Source organism: Aethalodelphis obliquidens, unplaced genomic scaffold (genome assembly GCF_003676395.1).
Source record: "Aethalodelphis obliquidens isolate GAN/ISIS:26980383/991018 unplaced genomic scaffold, ASM367639v1 scaffold6, whole genome shotgun sequence".
NCBI lineage: Eukaryota > Metazoa > Chordata > Mammalia > Artiodactyla > Delphinidae > Aethalodelphis > Aethalodelphis obliquidens.
The window spans coordinates 4,265,048-4,286,938 of NW_020837950.1; the positions used below are offsets into that span (position 1 = coordinate 4,265,048).

A 21,891-nucleotide genomic window follows, 5' to 3' on the forward strand; every position below is an offset into this window, starting at 1 on the left:
ATTAAACAAGTCACAAAAATAGAAGACAGATCTCAAATGAAACTTGTTCACTTTCTCTTTCTCTTCCCCAGAATTACTAGCACAATATCAAGCTCCTGGCAAGAAAATAATAGGAAAGCATCTCAACCATTCGGCATTTCTTACAATATACTTATTTTGTTGGCTCTTATATAACATAGAGCAGAAATGGAATCTAAGCCCCTCCCCTTCCTAATTTAACAAACACAGACAGATCAAAGGGCTATCCTGCAAGCTCCCAGTCTGAAAGGCCAGGGCTCTGGGATGTATAGTCTATAGTTAGCTGCATGGCAACAGTAAAATGTGCCACAGAACCAGAAACACAGAGGCAGAACTCACACTCACAGAGAAACATGGCCAAATCAAAGACTGTCTCCACATGCCATCTCTAATAACTGCACAATGAATCACACACACAAGACGAATTAAGTTGCTCCATCATACAATCCTGCACAACATAAAACTTTAAGTTAAACTGTTAGGCTTTTGAATCTCCAATTTCAAATGTTTTTTATAAAGTTAAGTATGCTTGTCTACATATTAGGCTATGCAAATATGGGTTAAAAGTCTCTGAATAATTTCATATTTGAACAAGCAATAGAAGTATTTTCATAAAATATCAAGATTTACAGTAGTTCCTTTTCTTTACTATCATAAAGACTAGTAAAGGTTAGTCTGAAAATAACCTTGAAAAGATACTGTAACTTTCCAAGTTATGCCGTTCGGATAAAAAAGAAAATAATCTCCCTTCACTGGAATTTTATGTGGGACACATATCAGATGCAAAGCGCGGACACTACAGCACGAATTGTCTCTGCTGGGGCTGGACTCTCTGGGCTGCTGCTCCGAATCTGGAAAGCAAGCAGACTTGTCAGCATTTAGAAAGCTTCACTTTCTTTTCTAAATTGTGCCAGGAATCCAGGTCTAGGCTGGCCTGGAGGGCAGAGGGGCCAGCAGGCAGCGGAGACCCTAACATGCACACGCCGCTGCCGGGAGCAGCGGGCTGCACGTGTACATGCGCACATGCACGGCTCTGGCACATGCACGCCGCAGGCACAGCCACCGAGAATGGTCCAAAGAATCAGAGTTGTTGGCTGAGAGGCAACCAGAGCAGGGCCTCAAATATAGACATGTGTTAACTATTTTGCATTATTAATTATTTGGCATCTGAATGGTTTAGCCATATTTAAGGTAAATGATGACATAATGTGCACAGACCTTGATTTTCCATCTTAATTAGTACGACTGCACAGAAAAGGATTAAAAACCATTTGGGGTATCCGAGTGTCTACATGTGTGTGTATTTATTTACTTATGCTTCTATTTCATAAAGCTGTGTAGGGGGCTCTAAAACTAGAAGCAACAGCCTCCTCCTGACCTGCAAAGGCTTTGGGGAGCTTAATCTTACACTGCCCCCCTCCCCTGGCACCTACGACCAAGCCATAAACCCCCTTTTTGTACTCTCTCAATTTAAAATTTGGAAGACAAATGATATACTACATTAACATCCTGAAATATTAATTAAGCTCCTGGGCCCCCCAAAAAAACAAAACCAGAAAACTTAAGGGTCTAGATTCTCTCTCACTGAGGCCACACAGGAGGGGTTTGCCAAAGATCATTGCAGCAATGAGGTCTCCAGAACTCATGCCATACCACCCTGATGTTAATTCAACTGTCAAGATTCACACAGGAGAATCTAAACAAAACTGCTAAATCCTTCTATATACATGTGCGCGCGCGCACACACACACACACACACACACACACACACACATACACACACACACGGTTTCTGCCGAAACACCACTCACTGAGCTTTACAACCTGACTCTGGAGTCTAACAGTCAATTTGAATCTCAGGCCTACCAGTTATTTAACCTAAATTTCAACGTCCTCAGTTGTGAAGTGAGATTACAATGCCTAGATGTGGCAGACAGCCAATGTAATGCCTGGATCACAGTGAGTGCCGAATAAAAGACATCAATTATCACACTATTCGATTATACCATTTTCCACACCACACAGCTATCTACAATGGTTTCTACTTTCTGTCGGTCCAAGTCAAGGCCCACATCAAAGATCTCAAAGTTGGAGCTCCCTCTGTGACTGAGGCATGTGGCCTGATACATCTCTACTGTGTATGATGGCATTTCTATCTATATTCATATACCACCAACTGACGTTCATAATGATGGTGGAAAAAAATATACAAAAGCATTTAAGATCAGGTTCTATACATGAAGTTTCACTTTACAGATAACACAAGCAACAAGGTTCATTTCACAAGTCACATAATATATGTCAGCAATTCTCTATTTCCATATCCGGCGTCTACTACCATAACCACCTTATCATCGCTTCACCAAACAGAAAGGGAAAAAGAAAAGGAACAGCAGCATGAACAGAATAGTTCTTCTTTAGTTTCACCAAGGTAAGAAGCTGGGGAGTAGACACAAATTCAGGAAAAAAAGACCAAAATGGCATTAAAAGATAAACCCACAAAGGTTAACACATATTGAATTTACGGTTCATCTGTTCAGTGCTCAGGGCAAGTAAGAGACCTTGAAATCTAAAATAGATTTCACATCCTTTAGGAATAGATGTTAAGGATAAAGATCAAATGCTTTACAGAGAACATATTTAGGAAAGTACTAACTCATTCATAAAATCTCCTTCTGCTCATATTTTAATTCCAAAGTATAAATGCTTGGTTAAGTAAACTTTAGTCCATGATCAAAAGGCCCTCCACAGTAGTCACTGGGTTTGACTCTCCTGTCTGACATGCGAACCCTACATTCTGTATTAAAAGCGACAAATGGCTCTGCAGAAAGGCATAGCCTGCTTGATAAATGGTCTGCCTAAATTATCTTCTGGGCATTCTTAAAAATGATCAACAAATGCTGACTGGGCATAAAGTTTTCCGGGGGGTTTTTTTTTTGGTTGGTTTGTTTGGGTTTTTACATAATTACCATTTGCTGTGACCTACATAATGGAAGAAAGTGAACGTCAATGAGAGTCAAAATTCACTTCCCCCAAACTACTCTTGGTATAGAATCCCACAACATAGGCAGAGACATAAATATTAGGAATAAAACAATTATTGGTAAGTTCAGACAATGACCATCAACCAAAAGAATCAAATTTCAGAATTAACAGTCCTAAGAGGAGTTTACTTCCATAAGAGGGTCAGAAACAATTTAAATACATAAAAATCCAAACCTTTCTTTTATGACATAAATAGTCACTTGTTAAATATAGCTGGGAGGTGATCTTAATTACAACAGCAATGAAAAGCAATAATACACATAGGAATAAACTTAAACATGCAACAACCGAATGAAGAAACAATGAAAGTTTCCTGAAAGACAAAAATGCAGAGATATTATATTCCTGGAATGGAAAGACCCAGTATTATAAGGCGATCACTTCACCCTTTACTAAAGTATTAATTAAATGCAGTCAAATTCCTATTCTCCCTGCCTCCCACTTCCCTACCCCAAAAAAGAGGTGGGGGAAAAGGAAGGGAGTCAGGCAAGCTTGGCAGATTGATTCTAAAGTTCATCTGAAAAGAACAAACGTGCTTGACTTGCCAAGAAATTGTTGAAAAAGAAGAATGAGGAAGAACTTGCCCTATCAGACAATACATAATATAAAGCAGAGGTTGGTAAATTCTCTGCAGAGGGCCAAATCTTAAATATTTTAGGCTTTGTGGGCCATCCGACCTCTGTTATAACTACCCTGCCATTGTAGCTCAAAAGCAGCCATAAACAATACACAAGCAAATGAGTGTGGCTGTGTTCCAATAAAACTTTATTTATAAAACTTTATTTATAAAAACTTGGTGGTGGGCCTGACTGGGGCCATGGACTGTAGTTTGCCAATGCCTGGTATAGAGGTAATTATAATTATAATACAAATCAACGGAACAGCGCTAATAAACATATGTCTGTATGTTTGTAAGTATGTATAAACACATATAATTAATATGATTAACTGGCATTTCAAATCAATGTAATACTCTGGTTTCTCTTCAGATCGAATAAATCTTTTGCCTTTTTTTTTTTTCAAACCAATGGGCAAGAGATAATTATTTAGCAAACTGAGGGGCAACCAACTACCATGTGGAACAAATTAAAATTAATTTCAACCTCACCCAAAGCATGGAAGGGGAAGGCATCCAAAGCAAAAGAAAAGTCCTCCGTATCATGGACTCAGGGCTCTCTCTGCACATTCCGCCTCTACCCATGTACCCAATCTCGTCTCTTACTCATCTTCCCCTTGCTCACTCTTCTCAGTTGCAGTGAGCTTCCTGCTATTCTGTGAACACTCCAAACATGCTCCTACCTCAGGGCCTTTGCACGTGCTATTCTCGTTGCATTGAGCACTCTTTCCTCTAATAATAACATGGCTTGCTCTCACACTTAATCAGGTTGCCACTAAAATATCACCTTCTTACAGAACCTTGCCAGACCCAACAAACAGGACCCCTTCTTCACTATCACTTTACCATGCTTTACTTCTCTTTATGGCATTAGTACCTCGTCATATATGTCATATTTGTGTGTCATCTTCCTCTTGCATTAGAATGTAAGCTTCACAAAGGCCAGAACTTGCTTGCTCTTGTCCACTGCTGTATCCCTCGTACCTAAAGCAATACCTGGGAAACATCAGGTGCTCAATAAATACTCAAGGAATAAATGAATGCAGGTACAGAGGCATCAAGACTTAAATTCAATATGTTCAGGGTATTTCAGTGCATTCACACCATTAGATCTTCATATGTGAGAAGCAGCATGGTATCAGGAGACTCAAAAGGCAGGCAAGGTCAGAAAAAGGCAGCTCTGAATCCTGCTTGAGAGTTTAATCTCCTAAGGACTTGTATTTCCAACTGGACCATCAGAGGGTATGCAAATGTAACAGATAAACATGGCACATTCAAGCAGCATCAGTCCTACTCAAAGGTAATCCATGTACAAGTGTTTCACTTGAAAACAAAAAAATGACTATGGCACAAAATTTGAAAGAAATTTCACCAGACCAAGTTACGCTCCCAGAACCCAGAGAGTCCTTAATTCTGCCACAGCAGAACGCTGGCGGAGGAGTCTGAGAAGCACTGCTGTGAGCCTGGGTGCCGTGAAAGTGTTTTAATCAGTTTTTTAGATAAATTTCCCTACGGCGGGTGTGTGGCCTGGATTTAGAGCGGCCTTTCATGAAGACTGCTGGAAGTGGCTGAGGTGGGAAATGATTAGGGTCTTAAGGTAGACTGTGGCAGCAAAAGTGGAGGGAAGACATCCCGAGCACAATGGGATTGCAGGACATCCACATTCAACTCACACAAATTCAACTCAGTTGCTTGGCAAAATGAAGAGGGAGAGAGAAGAAAAGTCAATTGTCCCAGTAACTGCCCTCAAGGCCTCTACTTAATGAGTGGGAGCTGGGCAACAGGAATCTGAAGGTCACTGGGTCGGCTCAGTTTCCACGTGGATCTCACAACCTTGTATGAGTCAAGTATTTAAAGAAATGTATTCTTCATAAAACACAGTCCCTAAACATAAGCCAGCTGCTGCGACTGTGCTCAACTGAAGAGCCTGCGACCTGTCCTAACGCTAGAGGAAAGAACTGCTGTGTTGGAGACAACCTCTGAGGAGGGGCACCTTCTGAAAGTATTTCCAGTGATATTTTTAATACAGGTGATTTTCACCTTACATGTGGACTTTAGAACTAACCTCTACACAAAATGTGATGGTACTGGGAGGAAAACCAACAAGATTGCTTTTAGGGGCTGAGAGGGAAGCTCAACATTTCATGTCCTTTTGTCCAAGTCTCAAAAATTCTCCTTGAGCTACGAAAATTAGCCCAAGCAGGGTCAGGTAACTAGTTGTGGCCAAGCTGGGGATAATTCACATCTTCTAATTCCCAATCCAAAGCCCCTTCCTCCATTCTAGCTTATTTCTGATGGGAGCAAGTGTCCATGTATCTTCACACTCCATCTGGGGTAAAAAGCATTTCCCACCCAAGGTTGTTAATAAGCAAGCACACAAAGTTAGAGAACTTTAATATTAAATAAAAAGATACTAAAGCTGGTAAAATCTAAAACAACCTACCAACTTCTTTTTTTCCTTTTTGGAGAAAAGATGGTGCAGAAAAGATACACAACGCCTATATTATTTCTATTAAGTACACCTCTTTCCTCTTGTCCCTAAAGATTCACAGAAGTATTTTATTATTAGCTAAACTCCAGGTGGCCAATCAGTGAGCAATGCTCTCGGGTATAAAAATTTTTAATAAGCCCTATGCACAGATATGTACTAATAAATACATTCTGATGACAATGAAAATGAAGAACTAAATCAGTGATGGCTTTTGGGGTGCGGGTGGGGGACTGAGGGGCTGCTGAGTTTGGGCTTTATGATGGCGAGACTGGAGCAGGTTTAAAATGCTGAGATTCGATTTGCTTAGTACCCTGGAAGGTTACAGAAGCCAGTGTAAAGAGGGGGTCAGCTTACAAGTCAGGGAGGATCTATACACGAGCTCAAGCATACAGAGTATAAGTCATTTTACAAGACAAGTACAAAATGCAATTTTAAGTAAAAAAGGTCATTAGAAATGAGTTTTATCTCAAAATAACTTGACAGACAAAATCTACCATAAAATGAACTCTACTTTTGACGCTGTAAAAAGTAGTATTTTCAACTGGGATTACAGACACCACTTTACACTTCTGCATACCAACTGATCGTCATTTAGCCATGTGAGATGGCACAAGTACACATCTCACTCGTTAAAACAAACATATTCACATGTGAGGCCAAATTATTAAAACACAAAGATCCGAAACGAGTTTTCCACAGCTAGGAAAAAACCAAAAGCCAGGCTGTGGGTCAGCTTCATACCACACGCCTGTCTAACTTGTCAGAAGTAGGAATTTCTTGGTCTATAAAATGGATGGTAATAGTGCTTGCCTCCTAAGGACGCTGTGAGGATCAAACTAACCCATGCCGCAAGGTGCCCAGCACGGTGCCTGGCACACGGCAGGCACCACCTGAGCGGCAGCTCCGCGGCACTCTGCTTCACTTGCACAGCGAGCGGGGTGGCCTGTGCTCTCCGCCCAGGGCAGGGCCCGAGGGGGGCAGCCGCAGCTTTGGAGTCCTCTGACCCCCAGCCCAAACCAAACCCCAAGCACCCAGGAAGCTCCTGAGCATTAATCCAGTCGCTGCACATCAGAGTCACCTGGGCAGTGCGAATACCTGCCAGGGCCCGGGCCCCAATCCAGACCAACTAAATAAAAACAGGAGTGGGGTTGTCAAAGGCTTCTCAAACAGTCCAGGTGCCTCTACCGTGCAACCAGAGAGGAGAGTTCCGTCCCCACCCTCGCCTCGACCCCCAGCCTGCCGCAGCCAATCCATACCCACATCACAATCTCAGCACGGGCCAGAGGGGAGTTCAACTCATTCACCGCAAGCCCTGCAGCGAGAAAAAAAGATCAAGATCCAGGCTTTTCACGGTCGAAAAGCTAGGTGAAAACCAAATGAAGCAAAGTAGCAGTGAGGAAGGTGTTAATATCATTCTCCTCATCAATAAATATTTGCTATTTATAAGGCACAAAGCCAAAAAGGTGAGCATGGAAAGGGGAAAACTGACAAGGAAAGGGAGCAGGTCATCACAGGTGACTCGGCGCTTTCACGGAACACAAGATCTGAAGTTAAAACCAACCAAGCACACCACTGCTGCTGGCTTTTTCCTCCTAACTCTCACAGGACCTGTAGAAGCGGCTGGGAGAGAAGCCACCCGCCCAAGACAGGCGGCGTGCCACCTAGCACCCGTCATCCACTGCACAGCCTGTGCCTGCTGGTGGTGTCATCTCAACGGAGTCGGCCACTCCAGGACAGCCGGTCTGGCTGCTCTCCCACCGTAACAAGGTACACAGGGCCCTAGATTCACTCTCTTCACCCTACCCTACCCACGGAAGAAGAGAGATCCGTCCACTCCATCGCTCAGAGTAAAAATCACCCTCTCACCTCACTAATGTCAGAAGAGGCCAGATTTACGGTAAAGAGTGCAGCTCTGGCCTCGGAAAGCCCTGGGTTAGAGTCCCTGCTCTGCGGCGTCCTAGCTGAGGGCCCTGCCTATAACCCAACCTCACTAGACCAGAACAGCAGGCCCCTCCTCACAAGGGCTTGTGAGGACTCCTGAGACGGTGCATGCCAAGCACTCAGCACAGTGCTGGCCCATACTGTGCACTAATGAAGGTTTATTATTTTAATCCCTATTATTATTCAACATAGAAGAGACTAAGACAGACTGAACCCAGAAGATCAAAGAGTAAAGACGGGGCAGAAGGGATGACAAGAGGACAGGTCTTTAAAACTCTCACTTCAATAGCCAGTTGCCTGGACTTGAATGTACAACACTCCTTCTCAGTTTCCTGTTTAATTAAGAACAAGTAATCTGCGGTCTAATAATTTTGGGAATGGAATCTGTACAAAGAGATCTTAAAGGGGAAAAAGACTTAAACTCACCCTCAACTACAGGAAAAGGAAAGAGAATCATTTCAAAGATGTTACGCAAAAACTACATTAGTAGCTCTACTGAAAGAAGCTTTCTGGCTTTTCTGCAATCTTGTTAGGTTATCTCCTATATATAAAAATTATGTGTTTAAAAAGTGCTTAATACAAACGTCTGTTTAAAATAAAATCTAAGACTAAAAATGACTATTTCATTAGTGAGTAAAGAAAAAGTATGGAAATACTCTTCTTTGCCACAATCAGTTGCCCAGCGAGAATCCATTTTTAAATGCCCACTGTCACTGTGAGATGGCAGAAATGAGGGGAAGAAGAGCAGTGGGAAGGGAGGAATTCATCCTACACCTTATTCTGTTGGGACCCATTCCAAGAAGAAAAGAACCAACTGCAAAACAAAGATAACAGTGACAAAATATGGAATTCCAATATACCTGCCAGGTTACCACAGGATTAAATGAAAAGCACAGATAAAACAGTGAGTATTATTTCATAGGCAGTGGAGGGAACCTAAACCCCGGAGTCAGAATGCCTGAGTTAGAATCTCAGTTCACCACCTATCAGCTGTGTGACCTTGAGAAGGCTAGTTAACCTTTCTGTACCTCAGCTTCCTCATCTGGAAAGTGGGGATGATAACAGTACCTACGTATCGTATTTCAGAGCGCTGTGGTGAGGATCACATGAGTTAAGGCAGGCACGGCAGCTGGAGCAGCCCAAGAATAATCACTGCATATAAACACATGTCACTCCCTCCCCTCCCCATCCCACTTTGTTCCTCTTCTCTCCCCACGCCCCACCTCCTCTAACTTCTCTCTCTCCCCTCACTTCCTTTCCACTCATAAGCCCTCCCTGGTGCCTCTTTTCAGCCCTTCCCCCATGGCTCCTGACCATCCCTCCACCTCGCCTCCCTTCGCTCTGGCCTATCCAAAACCCATGCTATTGCCAGGCTGTTCCCTCTGCTTGGAAAGCACCCTCCCACCTCACCCCTCAGGCACACACCCATCTTTTTCTTCACATAATAAAACTTCAAAAGCTAAACCCACATGACAATAGCTAACCCTTCCCTGAAGTATAATTTTAATGACTCCCTATTTGTTCCCAAAGCACCCTGGGCATCCAAATAACCTTGCCCTGCCCCATACTTCAACAGTGCAGGACCTCTCTGCATCCACCACTAAGCCTGCTGGAAGGAAGCTCCTTAAACACGAGGACCAGGCTCAGTCATGCTGTTACAGCAGCACCCAGCAGCAAGTGAGTGACTAAGTGAGGGAACGCTTCACTTGCTTCTTTTCTTTCTTATAACCTGTTTTCCTCTCAAGGGTCTCCTTTTAAAGCCTAATGAAGGAATTGTCATTACACAGTAATCATTAGAAAAGGGCCAAGCGTTTCTCTAAATACTTTGTGTTCTATCTAATTTAATGCTCAGGATCACTTCTGATCTTGCCTCCTACTTCTTTCTCTCTGCCCAGTCCCCAACTCTACTCCTAGCACACCAGCCTCTTTGCTGTTCCTCATTTACAGCCTTGCTCCCCTCCTCAGTCTCTGAATTTGTGTCCCCTCTCCCTGGAATGCCCCCTCACCTCCACCAGCGCTTGCCCGACAACCCTCTTAGTGAGGCCTTCCCTGACTGAGCCTCGTACAACTACAACGTCCCTGCTCTTGCTCCTCTGCCCCCTGCACACACAGGGGCACCTGTGCACTGCCCTTCCCTGCTTGAGTTTTCTCAAATGAACCGCTCACCATCTGACATACTACATGATTTACCTGCTTGTTATCTGCATCTTCCCCCACACTGGAAGGGGAACTTCATGACAGATGAAGAAGACGGCCTGGTACGTAGTAGGTGTTCAATAAACACTGTTGACTGAACAACTCCATACCATACAGGAGGTATTCTTTATGCATGAGGAATCTGAAGCTTATACAGAGTAGTTGAGTAATTTACCCACGGTCACACAACTAACAGAGGCAGAACCTAGAACCAGGGCCCACGCTTAACTACTATGCTTTCCTGCTTCTCAGCCTGACCCAGATAACAACTAAAAGAAATCGTGGTATCCAAGGAGCAAATCCTAGCATTGTATGCCTTTGGCCCACAGAGAAGCAAGAAAAGCCATCCACCAGAAAATCTTTCAAGGGAACAAGTCATCTAATTCAAGCCCATTCTATGTGGTAAAGTATTAATTACCAGATTTATAATTTATATAGCACTGATAGTTTTTCTTTGGATTTAACAGTTCAGTAAAAAGACAGAGAGAGATTATTACACCTTTTTATACTGTACTATCCCCATGAACAGCAAAATGACAAATCATCAACTAACACAGAGGAGGCCTAAGATGATATATATTAAAAGCCAAATACTGTGGTGGGGGACTTCCCTGGCGGTCCAGGGGTTGAGACTTCACCTTCCAATGCAGGGGGTGCGGGTTCGATCCCTGGTTGGGGAGCTAAGATCCCACATGCCTCTGTGGCCAAAAAACCAAAGCATAAAACAGAAGCAATACTGTAACAAATTCCATAAAGACTTTAAAAAAAAAAATGGTCCACATCAAAAAAATCTTTAAAAAAACTGTGGTGGGAGGTAGAGAAGTACAGACTGCAAGGGGATACAAGGGAACTTTAAGGAGATAGGAAACCATTCTATATCTTAATTATAGTAGTGGTTACACACACACGTATTTATCAAATGGGTACAATTTTATAGAATGTAAATTATACTCAATAAAGTCAATTAAAAAGCAATTAAGACTGTCAAATATAATTTTGGATAAACAAAATAAATATTCTACCAATATTATTTCCATACCTAATATTCTCAAGAATTTTGGGGAGGGGGTGGGGGGACAAAGATGGAATCAGGCAAAGACAGCAGTAAGAGCTCCATAGAGTGCGATCGGTGGGGTGACTGATGCGTGCCTCAGAGTCCTGCCTGACCACTGGCAAACGCAGCTCCGACTGACACTGCCTGTGTCCCCCTTTAGCCTTTTGGGTCACCTCGAGCCAGTACTCTTGGACTCTGAACAGAGACCAACCAGGGTGGAAAGGTAGACCACTGCTCTTCTCCACAAGGGCCTCGGCCAAGTACCAACCCAAGACAGGTCTGGATGTTGGATTTGTCCGAATTCTTAGTTGTGCGCATCAGAAACCAACTAGCTATGTGAACAGTGGTTTTTTTTTTTTAAAGGTTATTGGGTAGTTCACAGAATCTCTAGGAAAACCAGAGGACCAAGCACATCAGCTGTACAACCAAAATAATGCCTAAGGGCATACTGCAGAGTGCACCATTGACACAGCCTGGACCTGCCTGGACTGCAGCTCCCACGGCCTCTAGAAACAGCGGTCACCACTGTCCATCCTCTTTAAATGGCCCCCAGGCACTTCCAATTTCTTCCCATGTCTTGCCTTCAGCTTCAGATTCACACCCTGGTGTGGGTGTATCTGGGCAGCTCTGCCTTTGATGGTAAGAATTCCCCAATCAGAGGAAGAGCCTGGGCCCCGAAGACTGGCAAAGGCCATCATGGACACAGATTGATGACACACCATCTCTGCAAGTACTACTGATACAGCCAGCAAGTAATGAAAGGTTTTCAAAAAATATTCACAAGGAAAATATCTTTAAAGATGGAACTAAAAAAAATCATACCCAGAGGTAACGTTATTTGGGGAGGGTGGGGATCTTCTTCTGCATCATTTAGTGTTTTACTCAATATATTAATTAGTAGTTTCAAAAACTACAAGCCTACCTTCCTAGATGGAAAATAACTCATTAACGGCATCTTCTGATTAAAAGAAAAACAATTAAAATCTAAAGCAGCAGTTACTTTGTCTACTAGAATACTGAACATGATAGAAAAAAGATCCTTAGATCTGAAACAGTCATGCAACAATTGCTAAAATATATGATTCTATTTAAAATTTCAATACTTTTTCTATTTAAAACATAAGCCACAAATTATAGCCTCTTTTATAGCCACAAATATTTTTAAATGTACATTCTGCTTAACAGAATAACCCTCAAGAGGTACTTCTCCTAACTTGAATCTCAGAATAAGAAAAAAGAATAAGCTGTGGAAAGCTATTAACTCTAATTTAAGAGTTACGAAGAGATGTTAGCATTAACATCAGAGGCTCAGAAACTTCACCTCCAACTAACATAGTTCACTTTCTAAAGAAAGCAAGCCTTTAGTGAGCCTCAATGTATTGTTAACATTAAGAAATAAGCCCTTTGGACCAGAATCTGGTCATAAAACAAGAAGAGGGGAAAAACAGACACATCCAGGCCGTCCAAGCCCTGCCCAAGCCTTCCCCACCTCGGCGGCCTGTTACACACCAGGTCAGAAGCAGACGCGCGTACTCTCACACGCACGCTCTCGGCCCCTCAGCATATCACCAGCACTCCGCTCCCTCTCTGAGAACTGCTCCATGCCACAGACATTCTTCAAAACTGGTATCTGCATGTATTTAAACATATATATTACTTAAATTGGTTTGCACAGGACAACTTTGTCAAAAAAGGGCATAGAATGAATAAGCATAAGTTTGTATGCCTGGAAGATAAATCTAAAGACAATGAAAGACACCTCGGAAGCATGCAGGATAGCAGGAGGAAACATTAAAATTTTCCAGATAGTTCACCAACTGCTCAAGAGTTGACCATTTAAGTTCAATTCATTACATATCTGAGGTCCTAAGCGAGGCATTCTGCTGGACCATAAAGTGGTTACTAAGTAAGACACAGTCCCAGATCTCAGGGGGCTTATCATCTAATTGGGAGGGGACAAATAAGTGAACAAGCAGCTACTGTTAAATAAGATAAAACTGAGAACAGAAGTAAACAGTCTTTGGAGATTCAATGGAAGGAGAGAGCCTTCAAGAGAGGGAACAAGGAACACAAAACTCCCACTGAAGTAGCACTGAAGGCAGTGGGGAGGGAGCAGTGCTGGGGGAATTCAAAACTGAGCTTAAACTACAGAACAGGTTCAACCCCAGCTTCTGAGGAGTCTTATTTCAGTAAGCAACTAGGAGCCTCTGAGGTTTTGGAGTAGGGGGATCGTAAGGACAAAGATATTCAACTGGTGATGGAGAGGATAAAAAGGAGGCTGAGCCTGGCAAAAGGATTACTGGTTATTACAACATAAGAAAGAATGGATCAGACCTAGGGCAATGGCAATAGGTATGGAAAAGAAAGGACAGGCATGGGAAGAGATACAGCCTCTCGCTACTGACCAGGGAAAGAGGATGAGAAATGTCTAAGCTTCCAGCTTGGGTTATTAAATGAACTGCAGTTTCATTAACCAAATGAATAAAATTAATTGGTCTTGTTTTCCTCTTTATTTTGGCTACTAGGAAGCTCAGAACCAAATATATGGCCCATTTCTAACATACGGCAAGCATTTATGTGTAGCCTGTAAATCTGTATTTTTCTCTCGACAGAATTTTATCTATATTTAGTAAGTCACCTCTATTTTAGAATGAAACAGAAAATAAATCAACAGATTAAAAAAACTGAGTCTAAGCCAGAGACAACTGGACAAAGTAGCTGATTCAGGGAAATAACTGCAGGCTACTAACCCAGAGCATTCTCCTCACCCTTCTTCCACCCTAGCAAAGTCCACATCCCACAACAGAAGCTGAAAATGCCAGCCTTTCACTTTCTCCACCTCCCTCACAACTAGCAGTGGCATGAGATCAATTCTACCCAGTGAGACTAAAGAGGAAGTCACCGAGGTGAGAAAAAGACTCCACTCTGTTAAGAGGGAACTGTAAGGAAGTATGTTCCTTCCCTCCTTTTCTTACATAGGCATGATGTCTGGTGCTGCAGCAACCATATTGCACACATGAGGCAATGAGCCTGAGGCTCTTGATAAACCAAATACTAAGAGAGGAAAAAAGTATACAAAGAGCCTAGATTCTTAAGACATCATTAGGACTCTGCACCAGCCTTAGAACCATCTATCACTAAACTTCTTGCTAACAATAATAAGTTCTACTACTTAAGCCATGTTTGATTGAATATTGTTATTTGCCAGAGGCATCCTAACTGATACAACAAAAGTCATCATGAGGTCAGTTTCTGAAACCATGATTTTTACACTGCTAAGCAAGACTGTTATTATCAAGATGAGAAAAATGCAAGCATATATTATTGTCAGGAAGCAAGCAATAAGCTAATAAGAGCTTCCGGGAGCAGTTAAAGATGAAAAGAGAAAAGGATATAATGATAAATAATATTTGAAAAAAATGTGATCAAGTGTTAATAGGGGTAATTCTTGGAGGCAAGAACTGAGGAAGAAAAGAGTACAAGTACAGAAATCCTCTGAAGTGGAGAAAATGAGGGGCTTTCTTTCCTGGCAACGTTATTGACAAGATAACCTGAAAATTCTTACCAGTACAGATCCTCCTCCACTTACCCTGAGTAAGACCACTGCAAACTGAAAATATCCTAGGTCGAAAATGCATTTAATATGCCTAACCTACAGATAACCGCTTAGCCTACCCTATCTTAAACATGACCAGAACTCTTATTACCTTAGCATATACTTGGGTAAAATCATCTCACTCAAAGCCTATTTTATAATAAAATGTTGAATATCTCAGGTAATTTATTGAAAACTGTATTGAAAGTGAAAAACAGGAGGGTTGTCTGGGTACAAAATGGTAATAAGCGTATTGTGTCTGACTGGGAGCTGCTGTGTCTGACAGGATGCCGCCTGCTGCCCAGCATCAAGAGAGTTATCATACATCACCAGTCTGGGAAAAGATCAAAATCCAAAATTCGAGATACAGCTTTTATCAAATGCATATTGCTTTAGCACCAGTGTAAAGTCGAACCATCATTAAGTTGGAACCATCTGTTTAAAACAGTCAAAAAATTTTGTTCATAAGAAAACACAGAACCTCCCCAAAGGCCAAAAATCAAAGAGGAACCTAAAAACCAGGGCAGAAAGTATAAGGTGATTATGTACAGGAACCCAGGGTTTGGGGGCTGGGGGAGAGGGAGTGTTGTGTGTGTATAGGGCACCTGCCCTTTGGGATGAAATTGAAAAAAAAGAAAAGGGAAAAAAATGACTAGCCTAATATTTTCTTTAAAAACACCATCTTGTACAGCTCTTGTTTTCAACCTCATACACTTCACCCTTTACAAGAGCAAATTCCAGTGATACATGCACATTAAAACAAACAAACAAACATGACCATGTTACATATCACAAAGGATTTCCTGGGTATTTCACCATAAGCTTAAGTAAAATATAAAATAGATATAAATCTTTTCCTGATAAAATCACACAAGTACTCAAGTTCAGTTCATTTGTAACCATACCAGTTTCCAAATCTTTGGACTTCTTGGTAAAATTTTTATCATTAGGGTCATCATAATACTCTTCTAGTGACCATGCTACCAACAGTTTCAAAATACCCTATACAACACATAAAAATACTCTGTCATCTCTGAGTTAATCATTACAGGTTTTGGAGTCATCGCATATAAATGGTAAAGAAAACTTGGCAAAGGATGTGATGTTTGGAGAGTCTACAGTCTAAATGGATGGTTTCTAATATTAAAGAACAGAAACGAAAAAACATGGAAACCTCTTAAGGTCCTGCACTGAGTTTACCTTCCTCTAGTCTCATTTGCTTCCCATGCTTCTTTGAAAACTGAAGACATCAAATATACCCTTCCCTCATCTTCACATTTTCACGCTGGCTTAAATGAATGGGACCATGTCCACCCTCAATTCCATTAAGCCGTCTCCAACAGTCATTCATTTCAAGCCCATCCTTTTTCCAAAAGTCCCCTTCTCCTTTGGCAATCCAAACAGCCCAAGAACTACAAACACATAATTTATACTATCTTCACAAGGTTTACATGTGTCTCCACTGCATTCCCAGATTTGTCTAAGATGGAACATTTTAACCTAGTGTTTATATACACTGGATGCCACAAATATACACCATCCTAAACGCTGCTTTAGATTGTGTTGCATCTTGAACGTTTTTCCACAACCTATGGACTAGATGGTTCAAAACCAAGCATTTATTCTATATGTAAGGCCACCAAACGCAGAGGGAAATAGTCAACTCGGGGATCAAGAACCTAAGTGCGAAAGGACTGCGTCTGGTTTGGTTCTCTCCCCCAGCCGCTGACACAGGGAGAAGGTCCCAAGGGACAGGAGCACCGCCCTACAACGCGCTCGAGTCCGCGGGGAATAAAGCACGAGTTAGCAGAGCTGGGAAGCTCTGAGGGGCGCGCTGCATTCTGGGACTCGTTTCCACAGTTACCCACGTGCACCCAACCCAACCGCGGCCCGGACTACAAGTCCCAGAATGCCGCAGGACTGCTTTTCCCCTTTCCGCGGGACTGCCTTTCGCCTCACACCCGGCGACTGGAGCCAGACCCTAAGGGAAACCCCTAAAGCGCCTTCTCCGCAAGGCTGGGAGAGGTCGCGCCCCGCGAGCGCTGCGCGGGGCCTGTAGTCCGACCCTCCCGACAGGGAAGCGGGTCCCGAGGCACCAGCCTCCACACCTGACGACCAGAAATTAGACAACTGCGTCACAGACTGCCAAATCCACGGACCGCCAGGGACCACCCTCCGCCCCACGCTCCTGGCCTCCAGGGCCGACCCCTCCGTCTCCCGCCACGGAAAACCCGCAGCCCGCTCCCCTGCCCCGCCTCCCACTCCCGCAGCCAGAGCCCGCGCCAGCGCTGACCTCGCTTCCCGCCGCTCGGGGGAAACCGCGGCCAGCGCCAACCTCTGGGCACCTCCCCCGCCCCCTCCACCTCAGCCCCGCCCCCTCCTTTCCAAGCACCCCAAACCTCAGAACTCCCCCTCAAGGAACCCGGCCCTAATCCGGGGGAAGATACACCTCCCCCAAACGCGTAGTCTGACACCTTCCCCCCAGCCCCACGCGGACCGAATCTGGACAAGACAGTTTTACCCCTGCCCCGGCCCCTCCCAACCTCCCTTCCCTCCCAACCAGCTCTTCACCCCCACTGCACCTCCTCTACCCCTACCTCCAACCCGTCACCCCAAACCCTCCCCACCTTCTTCCTCTCCACTCCCAATTACCCTACCTTCCCAACACCTGCTCCATCCTATTACCCCGACGTCTGCCTCCTCTCACCACTCCCAGTTACCCCTCCACGCTTCCTAAGGCCCTACCGCCCGCCGGACTCCCCAACTATCCCATCACACCCCAATCCCTCCCACCATTCGCTTTCCCATTACATCAGCCCTCATCTCCTCGCCCGCCCTCCTGCCCCGCACGGCCGCTGCCCCCAATCCCCCACCCCATTGTTCCCCCCCCACCCCCGCCATCCAGCCCTTCTTCCCATTGTCCCCGCCCCCGCGCTCCCCTAGCACTCACCCGCCTTTCTCACGGAGCTGCCCGCACCGCTCGGCCCCTAGGAAATCCTCACCCCTGCGCCCCGCTCGCTCGCTCCCTCTCTCTCCTCCGCCGCCGGTGCCAACCCCCAGCCCTGCTCGCTAGCGCCCGCCGCCGCCTCCACCTCCATTCACCCGGGACACTCTGGTCCCGGCCCTTCATCGCACGTCCCGCCCCCCCTTCCCCCAACACTGAAATGGAGCCAGTCCCCACCCCCCTCACCTCCGCCCTCCCCCGGCAGGCCGGCCCCTTCCCCCCACGCCCGCCCCCGCCCCGCGCCGCCCGCAGCGTCACCGCCCGCCCTGGCCCCGGGAGGGGAAGGGGTGGCTCCCGGGCAGGGTCTCCCGGTGCGTTTTGGGACTGGAGGCGCAGAGCGGGGACTGTGGGAGATGAGCAGAGAGTGTTGGCAGCCGCCCGCTCCCGGCCGGCTAGCTCTCTGTTACTCACTGACAGCGGCGGCATCCGAGTGCATTTTCGGGTAGCTCACACCGCGCTCGCCGCCCAGGCTCCCGCGCTCGCCTCGCGGTCCCCCCACCGGCTCGCCGCACCTCGGCTGGGAGCTGAGGACCCGCCGCCAGGCACTCCCGACCCGCCCACCTCTCCTCCTCCAGTGGCTGAACCTTGACTGAACGACCGCCCCTCCTCATCTCTCATTTGGCAAAGGGAGTGCGGAGAGCGCCGGTCTGGAGCTGGCAAAGAGGCCCCGCCCCCCTAGGTCCAATGCGATTGGTTCCGGCGCCTCGTTCCCTAACGCCCCTGGCGGAGGCCACGTTCTGGGAGAGCAGGTTGGACCCGACCACTGTCACTCAGCCCCGGGGGTCCGAAAGCGCGTGTAGGGGCGAGGCTGGGGAATTGGTCCACCTTGACCCTGAGGCCCCGCCCTGGGCGGGCGGGATTGGTGGAGCTGTAGACCAACCGAGAAAGATGGGTTGGCGTCTGAAACAAAGCACGCGAAGTGTTTCCCGAAGAACCGAACAGGGGAAGAGCAGTTGGGGCGGCTTGCATCCCGCTGCACAGAGTAGGGGAATCAGCTCTTCCCTCGCGCCTGGCGCGACGCGTCGGAGTCTCCTGCTTGTCTCCACGCCTCCGAGCGGCTCTCTGAAGGAGCCCAGTCCGCGCCGAACTTGGACTGGGACTTCTCTTGCTAGCCGTTTCGTACAGCTAGAAACTGGATAAAGCATCGCCGCGTCTTCATTTCCAGCAAACTCTCTGGTGAGGAACAAATTCTTTCTTGCACAACAGCCCATCCTCTCCTCGTTTTCGAAATGCACTTTTCCGGAGACAGCACATTTCTTCCTCCTTCATCACAAATGGGCTGTTCTAAAGGCTTCAAATGCTGCGTTGTCGGTGATACACAATGTGCGCTCCCCCAGACAGCGTGCAGGAAACCCAGGGCCACCCTCTGAGCTTCGGGCTCAGTCTGGCACGTCGGCGAGTCCAGGGGCCAAGTAACCAGCCCTCAAAGGACAATTAGCGTAAGCGCATAAGTCAGTAACGCCAAGAAACTGTCCAGAAAACAAAACTGGCTGTTATTTGGCAGAGGAAGGCGTTAATTTAGGTGACTTCTGACCATTTGAGTTTCCTAAGTCAAGAATTCGCACCACTTTCATGAGTTCCGACCAGTTTTTCTTAAGGCTTTCAAACCAACTCATCACACTCAACCATATTATTGTAGCGGAATGATATTTTGAGATATTAACGGAGGACTGTCCCCCTCCTATCCCAGCCACAACACACAAACACCGCTTCTCTATATGCAGAAGCCCTGCGCCATCCTGCAGCGGGGCCAATCCACCCTCCTGCCTCAGAGGATGGATGACACTAAGAACGACCAGTAACAAAACAGTCGTTTTTGTTTTAGACTTATACAGCCAAGGCTTTTGACTTGCAGGGTTCTGAAATTTAAGTTTCAAATCAGGGCATAAATATTACGGCTAAAAGCAACATATTTGAAAGAACAAGATGAAACCAGTTCCTCTGTCCCACACCACACCCCTTGTAATATACTCCATCCCTCTTAATCCCTAATGTCTCATTAATAAGTTACATCCTTATAATTTTATATCTATCATGTTTCTGTCATTCAAACACTTATGGATCACTTCATCAAATCATAGATTCTCAGAATTGAACCTGATTTATCCACTTCAGGTTTAGTTCAGACAAGACAAAAATCTCATCTCATCATTGGTGACCTTTAACCTGACAGAGCGTCAGCTGGGCCCTGCAGAGGTGGGTAGGTGCCTCTGGACTCTGAAATACTTGCCTGTTTCAATGATATTGCAGTAGGTGCAGTATGCTGAAGGGTGGATCATTCACAGAATCAGAAGATACTTTACATCATGACACTAGGATGTCCGGCACCTTACCGAAGGCTAGGAATAGGAACTAAAATGTTAAATCATGTCTTAAACATCTGTGAAAAAGATGGCACTTTTGACAACATCTATCTGCATGTCCAGATCAGCAATGAGTCTGCAATTGACTTCTACAGAAAGTTTGGCTTTGAGATTATTGAGACAAAGAAGAACTACTATAAGAGGATAGAGCTCGCTGATGCTCATGTGCTGCAGAAAAACCTCAAAGTCCCTTCCGGCCAGAACACAGATACGCAAAAGATAGACAACTGAACAAATTACAGATGAACTTTCTTGCACTTGCTTGTCGCCAAATAAAAGAGAGGCCCATTGATTCCCCCCTCCACCCCTTTCTTTTGAAAAAAACAAATTAGATCTTTTGGGGCAGATCTAATTGTCAGCATGTCTGTCCTTAGTCTGAGCAGAAAAACTGCTCCTGCATTCTTTACCCCATTTGTGTTTTCAACCTATTCTACATCTAGGAAACATTTATAGTTTATACAAGTTTATAATATTTTGCATATGTAATATTTGTATGGCTTTTTACAGCTTATCATGGTACTTCAAGGGCTGAGACACATTATTTTGCACAGAAATGGACTTGTTTCTTGAGACCTCTAAATTAAAATAAGACCACAATTAATTTTAGGTAGTCATTTGCTATATTGATTTATTTGCAGCAAACTGTATAATGATGTATATAATGGTTAATCTACATGAGGTACCTGCCAGATGTTTTGCCCCAGCACCCAACACTCCTCTGGCCCATGTGGTCCATAAAAATGTATAGAATATACAACTTTTGTTATTTTCCAGCATCACTTTCAGGGTCAGTATGATTATTTTCAAAGAAAAAAACCGATGTAGAAAGTAATTTACTCAGATCTTTCTAGTGAGTTGGCTATAGCCTGAGGATTGAGAGGCAAAGCTCATAGTCTGCTAAGCCTCCCTGCCCCACATGTGTTATGAGTAATAAAACAGGTATAATTAAATGACTGCATAATATTCTGCAAATATTACCCTGTCATTTTAATAATCTATAAGATCATAAACCTTTGAGGGTAGGAAGCTTGTTGTATTTATCTTTATGTCCCTAGGACCTAGTACAGTGCTTTCAAATAGTAGGCACTAGTTAACTCTTCCTCAAAGTGAACTGAATGTTGACTGTAAGGTGTAATTTTAAATCTCGAAGGAACTTTGGAGATTATCAAATCCAACTTCCTCATTTTAGGAATATGAAACTTGAGGTCCAAAAGAGTTAAACATGTAGTCGAAGTCACTCAGCTAGTTAATAGCAAAGCATTAATTAAACTCAAGTATCCCAACTCCTAGACCAAGTCTTTCCCCTGCACCGCACTGTCCAATTAGCAAGGCTTCAAATTCCAAAGGTGGGGAAACAACTCTCCCTTTCCATTTGAAAGTTATTATATCAATCTACTTCAAATTCTGTACTTCAGAGCTGGAATATTGCCTTCTTTTTTATGAAGTTCAGTACGGAATTTTTTTAATATATAATACATTTCTATTTTTTCTCATTGGTAGCATTCCCAAATCACTCGATCCCTGTGGGGATGTCTACTGAGATAATGATGTTACGCTTCTGTGCATTT

The 21,891-nt window shown here is 44.5% G+C and overlaps 1 protein-coding gene and 1 pseudogene across 9 annotated transcripts in view; one reads left to right on the forward strand and one right to left on the reverse strand.

Annotated features, from left to right (window-relative positions):
• The window catches only part of DCUN1D4 (defective in cullin neddylation 1 domain containing 4), a 68,693-nt gene extending 50,192 nt beyond the window's left edge, over positions 1 to 18,501 (reverse strand). For 2 of the 9 annotated variants that reach the window (XM_027102987.1, XM_027102981.1), the window contains exons 1-2: positions 18,372 to 18,497; positions 4,557 to 4,675 (exon numbers count right to left, since the gene is read on the reverse strand). Coding sequence is in view for 2 of the 9 variants with exons in the window: in XM_027102979.1 (XP_026958780.1) it covers positions 18,372 to 18,396 (25 nt within the window). In the remaining 7 variants the exon portion in view is untranslated. Of the gene's footprint in view, positions 1 to 4,556; positions 4,676 to 6,122; positions 6,142 to 12,870; positions 12,992 to 17,906; positions 18,037 to 18,371 lie in introns of those variants that run through there. The other 7 variants (XM_027102982.1, XM_027102986.1, XM_027102983.1 and 4 more) reach the window with 7 other exon arrangements.
• A 1,677-nt stretch (positions 18,502 to 20,178) lies between these two features.
• On the forward strand, positions 20,179 to 20,569 carry LOC113618792 (N-alpha-acetyltransferase 50 pseudogene; annotated as a pseudogene).
• Positions 20,570 to 21,891: the final 1,322 nt, after the last annotated feature.